This window comes from Sphaerodactylus townsendi, linkage group LG07 (genome assembly GCF_021028975.2).
Source record: "Sphaerodactylus townsendi isolate TG3544 linkage group LG07, MPM_Stown_v2.3, whole genome shotgun sequence".
NCBI lineage: Eukaryota > Metazoa > Chordata > Lepidosauria > Squamata > Sphaerodactylidae > Sphaerodactylus > Sphaerodactylus townsendi.
In genome coordinates this window covers 46,600,452-46,616,137 of record NC_059431.1, presented here as the reverse complement: position 1 = coordinate 46,616,137, position 15,686 = coordinate 46,600,452, and the positions used below count along the sequence as shown (strand labels likewise).

Sequence of the window (15,686 nt, the reverse complement as noted above, 5' to 3'; positions counted from 1 at the left end):
GCTCTCCCCCCACCCCCAATACGCCCTGTCCTATCCTTCCTGTAGAGCCTGTAACCTGGGTGTTACAGCCTGTCTCCTGCGGTGTTAGCATGAGAGCGGTCTAGGCTTTTAAAAAAGAACCTCCAATTTTATCGTTTTTTGAAAGCGGGATAAGCAGAAAGCGGGATAAGGAAAATCTTGCAGGGTGGGCCCAATTTGGGATGTTTCACCTCCTGGGATGTTTCACCTCCTTATCTCAGGATATATTGGCTGTGTGGAAAAAACCGAAGTCTGCCAAGGGGGAAAATTAGAGAACAATTCCACTCTAGGACACGGGTAATACTTACTATTTTTTTGAGAGAGAGGAGTTCAGTAGAAATAGTTGCATTGCTCTGGAAAGATACATTTTTAAGGATTGCTTCTGCCACAAACATTTGAAGCCACAGAGATGGAATGGAAGAAATGAACGTTTTTAATTCCGCTGTTGAAAAATCTGAAGATGGGGGAGATTTAAAAAAAAGCATACCCTCAGCAATGTAACAGCAAAAAAAATTGTTCAAATCCCTGTCAACCATTTTATTGCTCACACTAACTTATCAGAATTGAGAAACCTGTCAATATAGAGAACAAGCTCTTTGACATGCACATGTTTCCTACAGTGAAGAGTTTGCATCATAAGGAAAATTCCAAGAATAATCTGCGTAAAGCCATGTCCTCATAGTTCTAAAAATACAAAACCAGGGTAGTTATAACATAAAAAAAGTTTATGTATTGCAACCAGTGACTTGTGAGCAGTGGCAAGTCTGTGGAAGGGTTTTCTTCCTTCACCTTGCAGTCCACTGAAATTTTGCTTGGGGATGGGTGTCAGAAGACCCTCATGAAGAAAATGGAATCAGTAAAAATCACCACCCACCCTTCCACTAATGGAAAAGAACTTCCATCAGCAGAAAATGACAGTACCATGAAGCCTATATTAGGGGAGAAAATGTAGATTGATAACACAATTATACTCAGAGTTAACATTTTAGCCACAAAAATTCAACATTAACATAGACCATTTAGGGTTGTCCACATTGTTTGTTAATCCATGTCTCCAATAAAATAGAACAAAAATCTTACACCACTACAAAACAGGAGAAAAAAGGCCTGGAATTTTCCTCAGGTGCAGGCAACTGATATTTTGAAATTATTGCAATAGAAATAACCAATGGAGGTTTATTCTTGAGTCCTACCCTACTGTGGGAGTTGGTGGCCCCTCTGTCAGCAGCATGAATGGCTCTCTTCCTGTCTATAAAACCTATGTAATTTGCTGGGGCAAAATCTCCCTAATTCAGTGTTGTTGACAATGTAGATGAGCTGTGCACAAATTATCCTATCTTCCCAGTTGTACAACCAATAGTAGAAGAAGACTTAATAAAAGTGTATTATTAATTCTATGTTCCAGCTCTGTTTATATGTAAGGAGACAGTGATTATACAGATGATGTAAAGACTCCAAGTCTTTGTCTCCCCCTTTTCTCTTTACTTATTGCTTTGGTCCCCACAGGCCATTTGCTGGCAATTTTTATTCTCAGAGTTAGACACGGGAATGTCTTTGTACTTCAATAACACTCAAACATTGTTTTCATTTTTTTTAAAAAAATTATCTGTTCTGGTAAATAAAGCCAGTGCTTACAAAAAGAACAATATACACAGGTGAACAAACTACAGAATAAAGCATAAAATAAGAGGTAAATGCCCTCTTATTTTTCTAGGTTCCTCCTGTATTATTTTTAAGATGCAGACCAAACAACAATAATTTTTAGTCATTAATAACTTAAATGTTGCATATTTTTGTTTCACTTTCTAAGTCACCTCCAGAAAGGCAGAAGAGAAATTTTCTAAATAAATGAAATTAGAAAATGCCAACTTCCACATTTTTGGATTTGGTTCTTCTAGGTGAGACTCAAGGCCATGTTTTTCCCCTTCCCAGATGTATGATGAACCAGAAAAATACAGCCCCTCCCCAAAATCTTGGATGATGTTGTATTCAAATTCCTCACCTTCCTCCCACACAAAGTTCTCCTCCTATCCTTTAAGCATGATCAGAACTGTCCCCTTCTGGTAGAAAATTCCAAATTTTTGCATAGAGAAAAGTCATTGTTTTACATGACTTTTGTGCTGTATTTTATTAGGCAGGCTGAAAGATGACTAAAGAAAAGGGTTCTGCTGCATTCGCCTAAATCAGAAAGCTCTGATCAAACCAGAGTGCAATTTAAACCACTCTCTCCCAATGTTATAATTTTATACAAATTACCTATGGTCTAAGGTATTATTTCACTACACTCAAGAAGCAGCAGACTGATGGAAGCAGGAAGCACTCACAATGGTTAGAAGAAAGAATTCCCTAGAAGAAATTGAGAAGAAAATAACAGACAGGTTTCTGAATTGTGAAAGAGACAATAAGCAGAGAGGAGAGGTGTTTGAGAGTGCAATCCTACAGGGAGTTACACCAGTTAAAGTCCATTCATTTCAATGGGTTTTGACTGAAGTAACTACACAGAATTGCACTGAAAGAGGGCAAGTAGAAAGGAAGGCTGATTCACATATGAATTTGAATAGCAGTCAAATATTTTACTGCAGCCCTCTAGTTAGGATGCACACATAAAACTTATTATGATGAATTGCGCTCATGTGTAACAAAACATCACAAAACGTACCATCACATGAAATGGCAATATAAGTTGCAAGGTCATTGGCTACTGATCGCAGTACATTTCTGTCCATTATGAATCCAGAAATAATCCAATATTCCACCACAGCTCCCAAAATTCCATTCAATAGTTCAGTTACTTCATGTCTGAAGATCTAGAAGAGAAGGAAACTTTGAACAGGTCTGTAATACTAACAGCCTGGGGTGGGGGGTGGGAATCTGCCAGGGGGAGCTGTGTGGGCAGACTTGCCCTGGTGAAGGGCTGATTCTATACCCTGTTCAGGATGAAGATGACATGAAGTCTGCAAATTCTTCTGCCATTTCCTAGACCACTTTTAGTCAAGAATGCTCTGTTTGGGTTCTAGTGCCTTGAAGACGAAACTAGGTAGGAACTAGAACCCAAGCAGAGCATTTTAGAACAAAGATGGTCCAGGAAATGACGGATGAATTCGCAAATCTCCTTTCACTTTTATCTTAAACAGGGTATACCAGTGGGCAGCCACTGTGGCACACAATGCTGAGCCAGCATCGCTGCGCCCATACTGCCACCGCAGAAGGGGCAGTCTGAGGGAGGAGCTGACATTAGTCAGCTTCCTCCCAGCCCCATCATGCCAGCAGCCAGGGCTTCAGACTTATCCACTTAAAAGGTTGTATAAGTTTATCAAGTTCAATGGGGGCTTTCTGGCGGTGGGGAGGCTTTTTTGCACTGTAAGCCTCCCCATGCCACCAGGAAGCCTCCTTGAGGCAGTGGGTTGGGGCAGCTACGGCACCGCAATTGGGCTCCTGACTGTTGGATCAGGGGCTGCCCAGTGGTGTAGGTATAGATTTTTTTAGGAGGGGGGGGGGTCAGTGACTGAGGGCTTTCTGGCTGTTCCATTCCATGCATTGTTTCAAGCAAGCCAGACATGTAATAGGAGGTGTTTGAACCTGAGAACCCCCACCTTACTTACGTCCCTAGGGCTCCCCATCTCTTTTTAGTTAGGATATACTATGGTCCTCACAGTTTTGATGAAGAAATAAATAAACAAACTAATAAATGAAACAATGCCATGCCATGCCATAGAAATATATCCCAGAAAGGTTTTTGTCTACTTATGTGGGCAGGGGGGTTTGGTGAAATTCCTCTTTAAAGAACAAATCACTTCCCAGTGTGCATAATTCCTTTGTGTTACTATATATATGCACATTAACATTCCCAAAGGTCACTTGCAGAGAAAGAACAGTGAAAGAACAACACACAAAACTCCACAATTGTGTTGCATATTTCTACACATTCTCTATGGTTACTTGGAGACCATAATTATTGCATGACTAAAGCACAATATTATGATCAGATCATGCTGAAGTATGCACATTTTTTCATGTGTCTGGAGACTATAAATACTGGCAGCACAAAGTAGAGAACACAGTGGAAATATGCACATTCCCCAAACCAGCTGAAGAGCATGTATATTGTCCAAGCAATATACAATTCCCTCTTCATGGATGTTTTTCGCCATGCAATCTCCATGAGCAATGGTGAATAAACACAAATGATAGTTATTATGTATATTACCATATGCAAATGTTTACATCAGTTCATACCCCTATTGTGGAACAAAAGCAAACTTTTTTGTGTTAAAAGATATATAACTGCTGCAGAATTTTAATAATATTCTTCTGGAAAAAAGAAAGTAAAATACAAATACATTCTTTTGCTAGCTTTACTTTGTACAGAAATCACTCACATCATTTGTCTTATACTTTATTTTATAGGAAGTTATGATCCAGTCTACAAGACTATGTATCTGCTTGGTGAAAAGCATTGATTCATTTCCCAGCCAGAAGGTTTTCAGAAGAACTGTTGGTGGCATTATTTGCAAGTGTAGTGGATTGACATCTTCACACAAACTGTAAAAGAAAATTAATTCCTTTGTAATGTTATTTTAAAAGCCTAAGAACTGTGCACTTAAAAATATCAAATACCTGTGTATAGTGAATGAGATTACAAGCCTCAGCCCTCTCCCTACTCCTGTGTCGTTTCTATATGCAGTGTCACAATAAAAAGAAACATTACATTTATAAAAAGCTTTGCCTTAATTTCTGGCATAGACTGAAAAAGCAAAGTGTTACAAAGTCAAAACACTCAACACATATTTTAAAAAATTAAACACCTAATATGTGAAAGTAGAAATTTAAAAACAACTTGGGCATCTTGCCATTCATCCGAAGCTGAATTTTTTTCCCTGAGAAAGACAATACAGTATAAACTCCAGCATGAAAAAGTCAGAGTATAAAATTAATAGTATATACACTTCACACTCTCATAAGCAAAGCACTAGGTAAGCAACCTACTTCTAAAGTAGTATTCCTTTACATAAATGGGCATCATTTGGCAATAGGACATCAAAATATGTTAGAAAGGTAAAGGCAAAAGGAAAGAAAAAAATTGTTTAACTGAAACACACCTCCTTGTTAATGCCAGTACTTCAGCTTGGAACAGGTTCAGGATAAACATTAGCAATTTTTTGTGAAACGTTCTGTCTTCATTTGTGGTTTCTGAATCAAGTACTAAATGACAAATATTGCTGCAGTATAGGCAGGACCTATGGGAGAGAAACAGCATATACATCCCAAAAGATCTGCATTATCATTTGATAGATCAGGGTAATTTCTTTTTCCCCTTATTAATACAAATTTGCTGCTTTGTCAGTTCTCAGCACAAATATTTCCTTTTTTTTAAATGTCAACCCTTAGATTTTACCCCACCCCCTCAATTCTGGCTTAATACTAGTAATTAAGCCTTTGAATATGCACTCTGGAAAACAGAACTGGAATCCTGACCAGTCAAAAAGCATCAATATTTACTATGTGAAGCTGTCAATAAAACAGAGGCCAGCTGAATACAAAATTCCAAGCCTAGGAAACTTCTTAATTGAGCCACAGTGGCCTTACCTCACAAGCATCTCCACCAGAGGCCATGTTCCCCTCATGCAACAAGGACACTGAAGAACATCCAGGTAGTATTTTAACATAGAATCTGACTTCCAAGGAGGATCATGTTGAAGCACAGTGTACATGATGTTAAAAAACTGAACAGATAGAGTAGGGTCTGAATTTCCCTGCAGGTGAAGACAAATCAATGGTAGCTTGACACACTATCTAATCTGACATTTATTGCTGGTATTATGACAACTCTTCTAAATGGATTAGAAGCAATGCATTTTACTATTGTATTTTTCTAGGCTTTCATTAAAAAACACCTTCTACATCAAAAAAACACCAAACCGTATTTACCCAAAAGGAAGACAACCCTGAATATAACATGTAAATAGATTACACCAAAGATTACACCAAACAAGGAAATGATTTGGAGAGAGGAGTGGTGATTCTCTCTTGCCTGTTTTGAGGGCAGGCATCAGTCATCAATCTGAGCACACCTTATCCTGCATTCAGATCACAACCAACTCATATATACTTTGGACTGGGGCTTTCAGGCCTGAGAAGGGCTTCAACAGCTACTGTCAGAGCATAAGGTTCAGTAGACAAACTCCTGCCTTGGCCCTTTAGTAACAACAGCTGTGGTGAGATCACTCAGCATCCTCTTTGTTGCCATGCTACAAAAGGGATTGAGCCACAGTTGCATTTGCCTTGTCTTAACTGTTAGACATTCCACTAGTAAAAGGGATATTTCTTATAGCAACATCAGTGTGCACTGTATTATAAGCAATTAAATAAAGCTGTTCCCTATTAAATGTGCATATACATGAACTGGACTGTCAAAAAGTGAGATTGAAGAAAATGTGGGAACAAAGGAAAGAAAACAGAAAATACAGTTACAATGTAGAAGAGAAGAAGAAGAGTTTGGATTTATATCCCCCTTCCTGTAGGAGACTCAAAGGGGTTTACAATCTCCTTTCCTTTCCCCCCTCACAACAAACATCCTGTGAGGTGGGTGGGGCTCTGAGAGTTCCAAAGAACTGTGATTAGCCCAAGGTCACTCAGCTGGGGTATGTGGGAGTGCACAGACTGAATTCCCCAGATAAGCCTCCACAACTCAAGTGGCAGAGCTGGGAATCAAACCCGGTTCCTCCAGATCAGAGTGCACCTGCTCTTAACCTCCTATGCCACTGCTGCTCCCAATGTAAGAACGCAAACTGTCCAATTTCCATCTTTAAACTATTACATATTGTTATTTGTGTGTTGAAGGCAGTCCATGTGCATTACCCCCCAAATCCTTCCCAAAAACTTTGCTAAGTTTGTCACTATTATTCTGATACGAAAAATGAAGCTGAGAGAAAGTGACTAAGCTAAGGCCACCTAATGAGCTGGTGACCAAGGTGAGATAGACTGATGCCCTCACAGTTTACATCCTTAGTCAATCCACTGGCCTCAATTCCCATAAGCTCTCATGTATTTATTGTGAGGATATGATTGTTGTTTTATGATTTTGTTATAAACATGTTATAAACCCTAACTTACCCTAAGCCCATCAGAAGGGCAGTGTATACATCAAACGATAAATAAAATAAATACATTTCTTACCTGCAATGTTTGTTCCAGAAGAGAGTGAAGAAATTTAACAGGAGGAATGAGATCATTCCCACAGAGAAATTCTGTGATTGCTGTTGGAAACAAGTGGTTGTCTACTAATTCTTCAAGTACATTGTTGATTCCTCTAGAAGAACAAATATTTTTATCCTAGGAAAAGAAAGAGTCCTATTGCATTATTTCTAGAAGATTAACATCCAAAAAGAAGAGGCAACAGAAATACACACTTGTGATCAAAATACATGTACTGAAACTGCAAGCATGTCAATATGCTTTCAACATGCTGATTAAACTTCCATGTGTTGAACAGGATTTGCTAAGATTCCCTCCAACCAACTGCAACTCTTTATATTCCTTGAGAACAGCTGTGGGGAGGGGCCATCAAGAAAAGCAGGAAATGCAATATGGGGGTCTACATTTGGAATGAACAAAAATTGCTCTCTCTCGAACAAATGTAAGAATGTGTCTGCTCATAGAAGAGAAATGTAATTCCTTTTTCATAGAAGTTACAAATCTAACAATTGTGAGTCCAAAATATCTGCCTCCTCCTTCTACAAGAAAAAATTAGGTTACAAGGTAGAAAGTTAAAGACTAGGAGGTCATTCTCAGAATTGCTACTGGTTCAGTGCAGATGGCCAGCTAGACAGGCACAGATCAGGGGTCTCAATGTGTGGATGAGAAAGTGGTACTAGAAGGCAGAGTTTATATGTTAGGCAGGGGGGAACATTCTGGAACAAGCCAAACCTGTAAGAAAGAGACAAGCTGCACTTGAACAAAAAAGGAACCAGGCTGCTAGTAATTAATATTAAAAAGGTGGCAGAGCAGCTTTTAAATAACCGCAGGGAGAAAGCTGGCAGAAGCTGGAGATCCTCTGGTTCAGGACAAGTCAGTCCAAAGGGATAACTGCGCCAACACTCTGATAGGAGTATACCCTTGGGAGGAAGGGTAGGATGGCTTTTGACAGAAAATATCAGGGAATTAACTCAACAGTACTGGAATGGGTGGAAATATCGGGCCCTAAGGTAACTTAAAAGTGGGGGCGTGCCTGATCAAACCCTGGAGGCTCTTCTTGAGATGGAGAAGGAAATAAGGGTAGTGACTAAAGCAGATAATGTCATGATACTGGGAGACTGCAACAATTCACATTGACTGGGTAACATGTGCTTGAGTAATGCTGTAGAAATTAGCTGACCAGAGGAGTTTTAAAAACTGAAATCAGACTTGCCACAGTAAAATTAAAAAGCTTTTCTGGATAATTTTTGCTGATTACCCTGTTTCCCTGAAAATAAGACTCACCCCGAAGATAAGCCCTAGCATGATTTTTCAGGGGTTTTGGAGGATGCTTGAAATATAAGCCCTACTCCAAAAATAAGCCCTAGTTACAGATTCCCTGGTGCTGTTTATCTGGTCACGTGTGGGGTGCAAAATCATGTGGGGGAAAAGACATCTCCACAGAGGTATAAACACTTTTACAAAGGAATTAGATTCACAGAATATAGGTCTATCAGTGGCTACTAATCATGGTGACTAAAAGGAAAATCCACATTCAGAGGCAGAAAACCTCTGAATACCAGTGCCACAAGTCAACATTAGGGGAAGGCCTAAGCCTCTATGCCTGTTACTGAACTTCTAGAGTAACCTGTTGTCTGCTGTGGGAGACAGAATGATGGACTAGATGGACCACTGGTCTGGTCCAGCATGGCACAGCTTATGGTCTAGTTTTTTCAACTTTAAATCAGTCATACTCCTTTAATACAATCTCGCCACAAAGACTGGTGACGAAACTTGTGGATCTTGGACTCTCACATTCAATCTGTTTGTGGATTAGGGACTTCTTGTCTGGACGTTCCCAGAGGGTTAGACTGGGAAATCGGGTTTCCTCAGTTCTTACTCTAAATATGGGAACGCCACAGGGCTGTGTGTTGAGTCCTTTACTGTTCACCCTTTATACATATGACTGTACTCCTGTCTATCATAGTAACACCATTATCAAATTTGCTGATGACACAACGGTGGTGGGGCTCATCTCTGGAGGGGATGAGTCTGCCTATCGGAATGAAGTGGACCGACTGCTCTCATGGTGCAGGGAAAATAACCTGGTTCTTAATACTAACAAGACAAAGGAGCTCATAGTGGACTATAGAAGGAATAGCTCAGAAATTCAGCCCTTGACTATAAATGGAGATCAAGTGGAGCGGGTGGCTAGTTTTAAATTTCTGGGCGTTATGATTAAAGAGGACTTGACCTGGGGCGTACAGACTGCCGTGGTGGTTAAGAAAGCCCAGCAAAGACTGTACTTTCTGAGACTTTTAAGGAAGCAACAACTAGATGGAAAACTTCTGGTGTCCTTTTACCGCTGTGCTATAGAGAGTGTCCTAACCTACTGCATCTGTGTATGGTTCTCCAGTTGCACAGTGGCGAATAGGAAGGCGCTCCAAAGGGTGATCACTACTGCACAAAGGATTATCGGCTGCCCTCTTCCCTCCTTGGAAGAAATCTATAATTCCTGAAGCCTAAATAAAGCCCAAAATATTCTGAGGGACCCGTCTCATCCAGCACACTCTCTTTTTAAACTGTTACCATCTGGCAGACGATACAGGGCCCTCAGAACTAGGACAAAGAAGCTTAGAGACAGCTTCTACTCTAGAGCTGTGGCTATGCTAAATTCCGCTGCTTCATATTGATGTATTTGGGGCTGTGTAGGGATGGGTGGAGGAAGGGGAAAGTGAGGATGATGTATGAGTCTGAAATTGTGTGCATCGAGGAATGCTGCTGTAAATTTCGTTGTGCATGCACAATGACAATAAAATGCTTATGCTCATGCTTACCACTGAGAGCAGTAATCTATTCTGGGCTTTTTTGAAAATAGCCCTGGCCTTTAACAGTCCCCTCCCTCTAAGGGTCAGAGTTTATCTGCCTTGACAGCCTTTCACAAGACACACATGCACACCATGGTTCTTATTTAAGTTTTTTTGTTAGAAAACTGGGCACTTCAAGCATTTATTTTCATTTCTGTGTAACGATTTTCATTTACAGTAGTTTTGATGTTTTATCTGTTGTTTTGTTATTGACCTTCTGTGATTCTTTCTAAGCCCACCTTGAGATCTTTGTGGAGGTGGGATATAAATGTTTCAATAAATAAATAAAGCTTCAGCCCTAAACAGTCTGCTTTAAATCACTAAGCTGTAAGAGGTGAATTACCTCAAGCAATGTGTGAAATGCAAAACAATCCCTTTCAAAAAATAATGGATATGCTTGGCATGTAGTTAAGCCTGACCCTGCTGAATGTTGCAGACTTGTAAAGATTCAAAGGGTTGCTATGCAGAAAACGATGTATGACAATTAATGTGGATATAGGTTCTTCTCTGTGAGCACAACAAACCTGCCTGGATTGAAGCCATTATAATATGGAGTTACATTTGATCAAGAGATTCACATTTTATATGTTAAGCAAGTCTGCCAGAGTACTTGTAGAACTAAAAAGAACAACTCCCATTTGGTAGAATGGACCACAGTATCCATAACAGTTGATCAATGAAAGACTAAACAGCTCCTGCAGGTAAGAATGAATACTCAAGAGAGTCAATAAGTGAGATTCAAAGGCATTCAGAAGATAGACAAGTGCTTTTTAGGTGCTGTTTTTACTGCAGTCTAGTGGATTCTCCCTAAAGACCACTCTTGAAGGTCAGGGAACTCTTTGGAGCAGCATTTGGTGTGGAATAATAGATTATAGTTAGGAGAAGAAACATGTTTGGAAGTGCTTTGCACACACATACAACTGACCTCATGGAATATTGGTCAATAAGAAACAGATCTGAAAAGCCCGATGTCATCGTGACATCCAGAATAACTTCTCTGTTGTATTGACATATCTTCAGCATATATAAAAGTCTGAGAACCAATAAATCAACTATCCCTCTTCCACAAAGGATCAACTATCCCTCTTCCATGAATCAACTATTCCTCTTCCACAACCATGTACCAACTCTTACCTCTTCTGTGCACTTATTCCTTGAGTCTACTTGAGTATATTTGCTTAGCATAGCCTGTAAAGTAAAAGTAAAACCAGTAATTGAATTCAAGCATGTCTGGTTACTCTAATTCTGGCTCCTTCTGCACATGCAGAATAATGCACTTTCAAACTGCTTTCAGTGCTCTTTGAAGCTGTGCGAAATAGCAAAATCCACTTGCAAACAGTTGTGAAAGTGGTTTGAAAACGCATTATTTTGCGTGTGCGGAAGGGGCCTCTGATTATCTGAATGATAAATAACAATATTGCTTAGGAAACAGCCCCAATCCTGCTTACCAGGAAAACAACCTACTAATGTGGATTAAAGTCACAAGTTCGTGGCGAAGGGTCTTCAGGCTTGTTGAGGATATGCTATTGTGGTGGCAAAAATGGCTTTTGATGGCAACAGGCTAGTAAACAGAGGTTTAAGGAAATCAATTGGCCTCCATAATTGGCCTCTGTCACGAGATCTGTTTCCTCAGTGGGATTTTTATCAGGGTAGGTATGGGATACAAGCTGGAAATACCAAATTACCATCTGGGTTTTTATGGACTACTTATGGTTTTATTTTCAAGTCTATGGGGTCTTTTGGCCCCATGTTTTATATTCTAATTTTTTATTAGTTGTGAGCCAACCTAAGTCTGTAAGGGGAAGGGCAGCATAAAAGTTTAATAAAGTAAGAACAAATAAATGAAAATAAATGCAATCTCCAAGCAAGAGCAGGTCATGCAATTTGCTTTTTTCCATGTTTTCCTAGGGGTGGATAGTTCATTTTGGAATATTTATTCGCCCCTTCTTTCTCCTACAGGGGAGAAAGCAAAGCATTCAGGAAATTGCTGGTACATGATGTCTCAGAATGCGATCTGTTGTGTATGCTTTCGTTTCACCCATATAATGTACCAGTTAGGTTAGTTTTAGAATAGAATAGAATAGAATAGAATAGAATCTTTATTGGCCAAGTGTGATTGGACACACAAGGAATTTGTCTCCGGTGCATATGCTCTCAGTGTACATAAAAGAAAATACATTTGTCAAGAATCATAAGGTACAGCACTTAATGATTGTCATATAGGTCTAGTAAGCAATCAGGAAACAATCAATAGTAATAAAAACATAAAATGTAAAATCATAAAATAAAATGAAATCTGTAATCCTTTGTAGAGTTTTTGTGGCTAGCTGGGTTTCAGTCAAAGCACCTCTATTCAGGTATTGTTATCTCTATACATAGTGTATACAAAAAACCAGAGTGAGAGCACACTACATAAGGCACATGTAACAAAATGTAACATTAACTAGATCTGCCATATGCATTTCTTCCCATTCGCAACAGATGCTTCTGGCCCACATACTTCTCAGGAACTAAAAAAGTAAAACTGAGACAACGGGAATAATGCCAACTGGATTTACAGAATTCGCTTCAAAATAATTTAAGAATACTGGTAATGAGACCCTGTGGTATACAGCTTTTCTCAAGAGGTGCAGACTATATTAAGAAAGAGCCCTCCGAAAAAGGAACCAAATTATCTTTGCTGTCACTGGCTGACCTTCTCAATGAACACCATCCTTTTTCAATGCTTGTTCTGGCATTTGGGCCCATTCACAGTACTTATCAACTGTTTTTGTGAGCATTCATGAAAGCAAGTATAAAACATGCTTGAATCGGAGATATATATTTAGGCTAATTCATCTATATCAGGCTGTGACCTGGACAGCCCTGGCTAGCCTGATGTTATCAGATCTTGAAAGCTAAGCAAGGTCAGCTCTGGTAAGCATGTAGATGAAAGACCACTAAGAAAGTCCAGAGTTGCTATGCAGAGGCAGGCAACAGCAAACTAACTCTGAACATCTCTTGCCTTGAAAATCCTATAGCAAGGATGCTGAACTCATTTGTTATGAGGGCCGGATATAACGTAAATGTGGCTTGGTTGGGCCAGGCCCTGGTGTGGGTGTGTGCCTGCCTCAGCTGACAAACCCCCAGCAGGCTCGCCAGCCCAGATCAGCGGGGGGGGGGGGGGTTAATTTCAGCTGACGAGTCTGCAGCAGGCTCGCCAGCCCACACTGACACTAGAAGGGGTGGTTCACCATGTCAGATTGGGAGCAAGGGGAATGGTGGCTGCCTGGATTGGGGAGCCTGTAGCAAGCTCACCTGCGCAGAACAGCACTGGGGGACGTGGTCAGCACTGGGGAGAGGGTGGTTGCCACAGCTGTCATATCCTCAGCAGGCCAGATTGAGAGTGGATGGGTGGACTAGGAAGCCCACAGTGGGCTTGCCAGACCATACAGGAGCAAGGGGAAGGTTGCCTTAGCTGGCTCTCAGGCCTGATAAGCCCTCTCAAGGAACTGAATCTAGACCCGGGGCAGTAGGTTTCACATCTGTGACCTACAGGGTTACCATAAGTTGAACAGCCACATCTATGTTATACCCTTCACTGTACTATGGGTTGAATCATATGAATTATAAATACGGTAGGTGTCCACAGATTATGCCTGCCATTTCCTCTCAAGTGGCTGTTGTTTGAGCTCCTGGGCCCTGAGAAGTAGCTTTTGGGAAGCAGCACAGCAATAAAGAAGAGAATTTTGTTCCATGAACTCTTTTGGTTCATACCTCACAGTATCTAACACTGTAAGATACGTACAACTCTAAATAAGATTTAGAAGAAGGCACCGATTTTTGGCAGTAGTGAAAATAAAATCAATATGAATAAATATGTGTTGTTACTTAATTATTTTATTACTGTAATGTTTTTAACTGATCAATTTTTTTATGTATGCCAGTTTGGGAAGGCTGATTGGGTAGAAAGGCAGCATAAAATGTAAATGAATAAATTAAACAAAGTGGTTAAGGTTCCGTTCTCATTAAGTTGAGTTTATGTAGCAGCTCTCTGTGAACATATTTTTTTCAAGTTCTATAGACAAATATGGACTTTTGTAGATTTTTCTCCCCTTTACCTTTTGCAAATAGATATGCTTTACCAGTGCACTCCTGATTTTGCCAATGTGTATGTCAGTCATCATCTCTCTTGGTTCTTGTTCAGCTTTCAAATACATCTCTGGCCACCTTTCTGTGTATTTTTTTATTTCACTCTGGGTAAAATATAAAGATACACAATTAAAACTCTACAAAAGAGGCCCAAAGCTTTAAACACAAACTCATTGAAATTATATTTGAAATAAAAATTCTTGAAGGCTAAAGAGTTGGGTTTAGAGATCATAGCTTTATTATTACAGCAACTGACCATCAATACAAATATTTTTAATGTATAAACATTAAAGATATATAGCCCAATTTATAGGATGTCATCCAAGGCTCTGGATGAAACAATGCACAATCATGCACACAGGGAATAGTGACACATTTCAACATGCATCATAGGAGCAATGCCAAATAATTTTCATTTCAATACCACAAGTCCTAATGACAGTTTAGACATTTTAAAGACCAAAGAGAGTTGAAACATTAACCCTATAATATTTCCCCTGGATTCACTTTAAGCTGGCCAAAAATTATTTTTTAAAAAAATGTATGCTGCCTTTTCAGAGACTTGCTCAAGGCAGCTCACAAAAAAAGGTAAAATCATAAAAATATAAATTAAAACCATTGAAAACCCAGCCAATAAAAAGCTAATCAAAAAACATCTAGCATTCTAAAAGATCTTCATATTAGACCTTAGGCTGGAAGCAGCTTTAAAAGAATTAAAAAGATCAACCCCATAGTAAAGTCTGTGGCCCCTTCCGCACACGCAAAATAATGCGTTTTCAAACCACTTTCACAATTGTTTGCAAGTGGATTTGCCATTCCACACAGCTTCAAAGAGCACTGAAAGCAGTTTGAAAGTGCATTATTCTGCATGTTTGGAATGAGCCTATGGCCGTTTCTGCACGGCCGTAAGGGCGCCTCCACGCCGGCAAGAATTCAGCCGGCGTGGAGGCGGAGGCCGTTCGCATGCAAGCATGCGGGCGGCCTCCAGAGAGGCCGGCAGACGGCAGGCGGCTCCGCACAGAGCCGCCTCTTCCCCCTTCCCCGTTCCACTCACGTTATTCGTTATTACCGGCCTGCTGGCGTGTAGCCATACGCTGCCCTCCGACCTCCAGGGGTCGGAGGACGGCGATGAAGCGAAGAACTCCCGGCAGGCTCAACAAACGGCAACCAGGAGTGCAACAATGAAACGAAGCAAGTGTTCCCAGGGCGGTGCTGTTAAGCGCAGCGGAGCAACGCTGTGGAAGAAAACAACCCTTTAAAGGTTGTTTTTCAGGCTTGACAGCGCCACCCTGGGGAGAGGGCAGAGTCGAATTAGCGCTGCTGCATTGCAGCAGCGCCGCCTGTCTGAAATAACTCCCCTGAGGACGGCGTTTATCCCGTTGGAAGCCGATTAATGGGCTGCACGTCTTAAACGGCCTATGTTAAAAGAAAGTATTAGCCTGGATCTTAAAGACAGTAGCATAGGAGCTAATTGAACTTAAAATGGGGAGGGAATTC

At 40.3% G+C, this 15,686-nt stretch overlaps 1 protein-coding gene across 2 annotated transcripts in view; it reads right to left on the bottom strand.

Annotated features, from left to right (window-relative positions):
• Positions 1 to 15,686, bottom strand: part of SLF1 (SMC5-SMC6 complex localization factor 1) — a 38,605-nt gene that overhangs the window by 12,260 nt on the left and 10,659 nt on the right. For both annotated transcript variants that reach the window (XM_048503738.1, XM_048503739.1), the window contains 8 exons: positions 14,159 to 14,293; positions 11,193 to 11,246; positions 7,195 to 7,350; positions 5,605 to 5,771; positions 5,118 to 5,255; positions 4,398 to 4,560; positions 2,678 to 2,825; positions 327 to 472 (listed from right to left, as the gene is read on the bottom strand). In XM_048503738.1, coding sequence (XP_048359695.1) covers positions 327 to 472; positions 2,678 to 2,825; positions 4,398 to 4,560; positions 5,118 to 5,255; positions 5,605 to 5,771; positions 7,195 to 7,350; positions 11,193 to 11,246; positions 14,159 to 14,293 — 1,107 coding nt within the window. The remainder of the gene's footprint in view (positions 1 to 326; positions 473 to 2,677; positions 2,826 to 4,397; positions 4,561 to 5,117; positions 5,256 to 5,604; positions 5,772 to 7,194; positions 7,351 to 11,192; positions 11,247 to 14,158; positions 14,294 to 15,686) is intronic.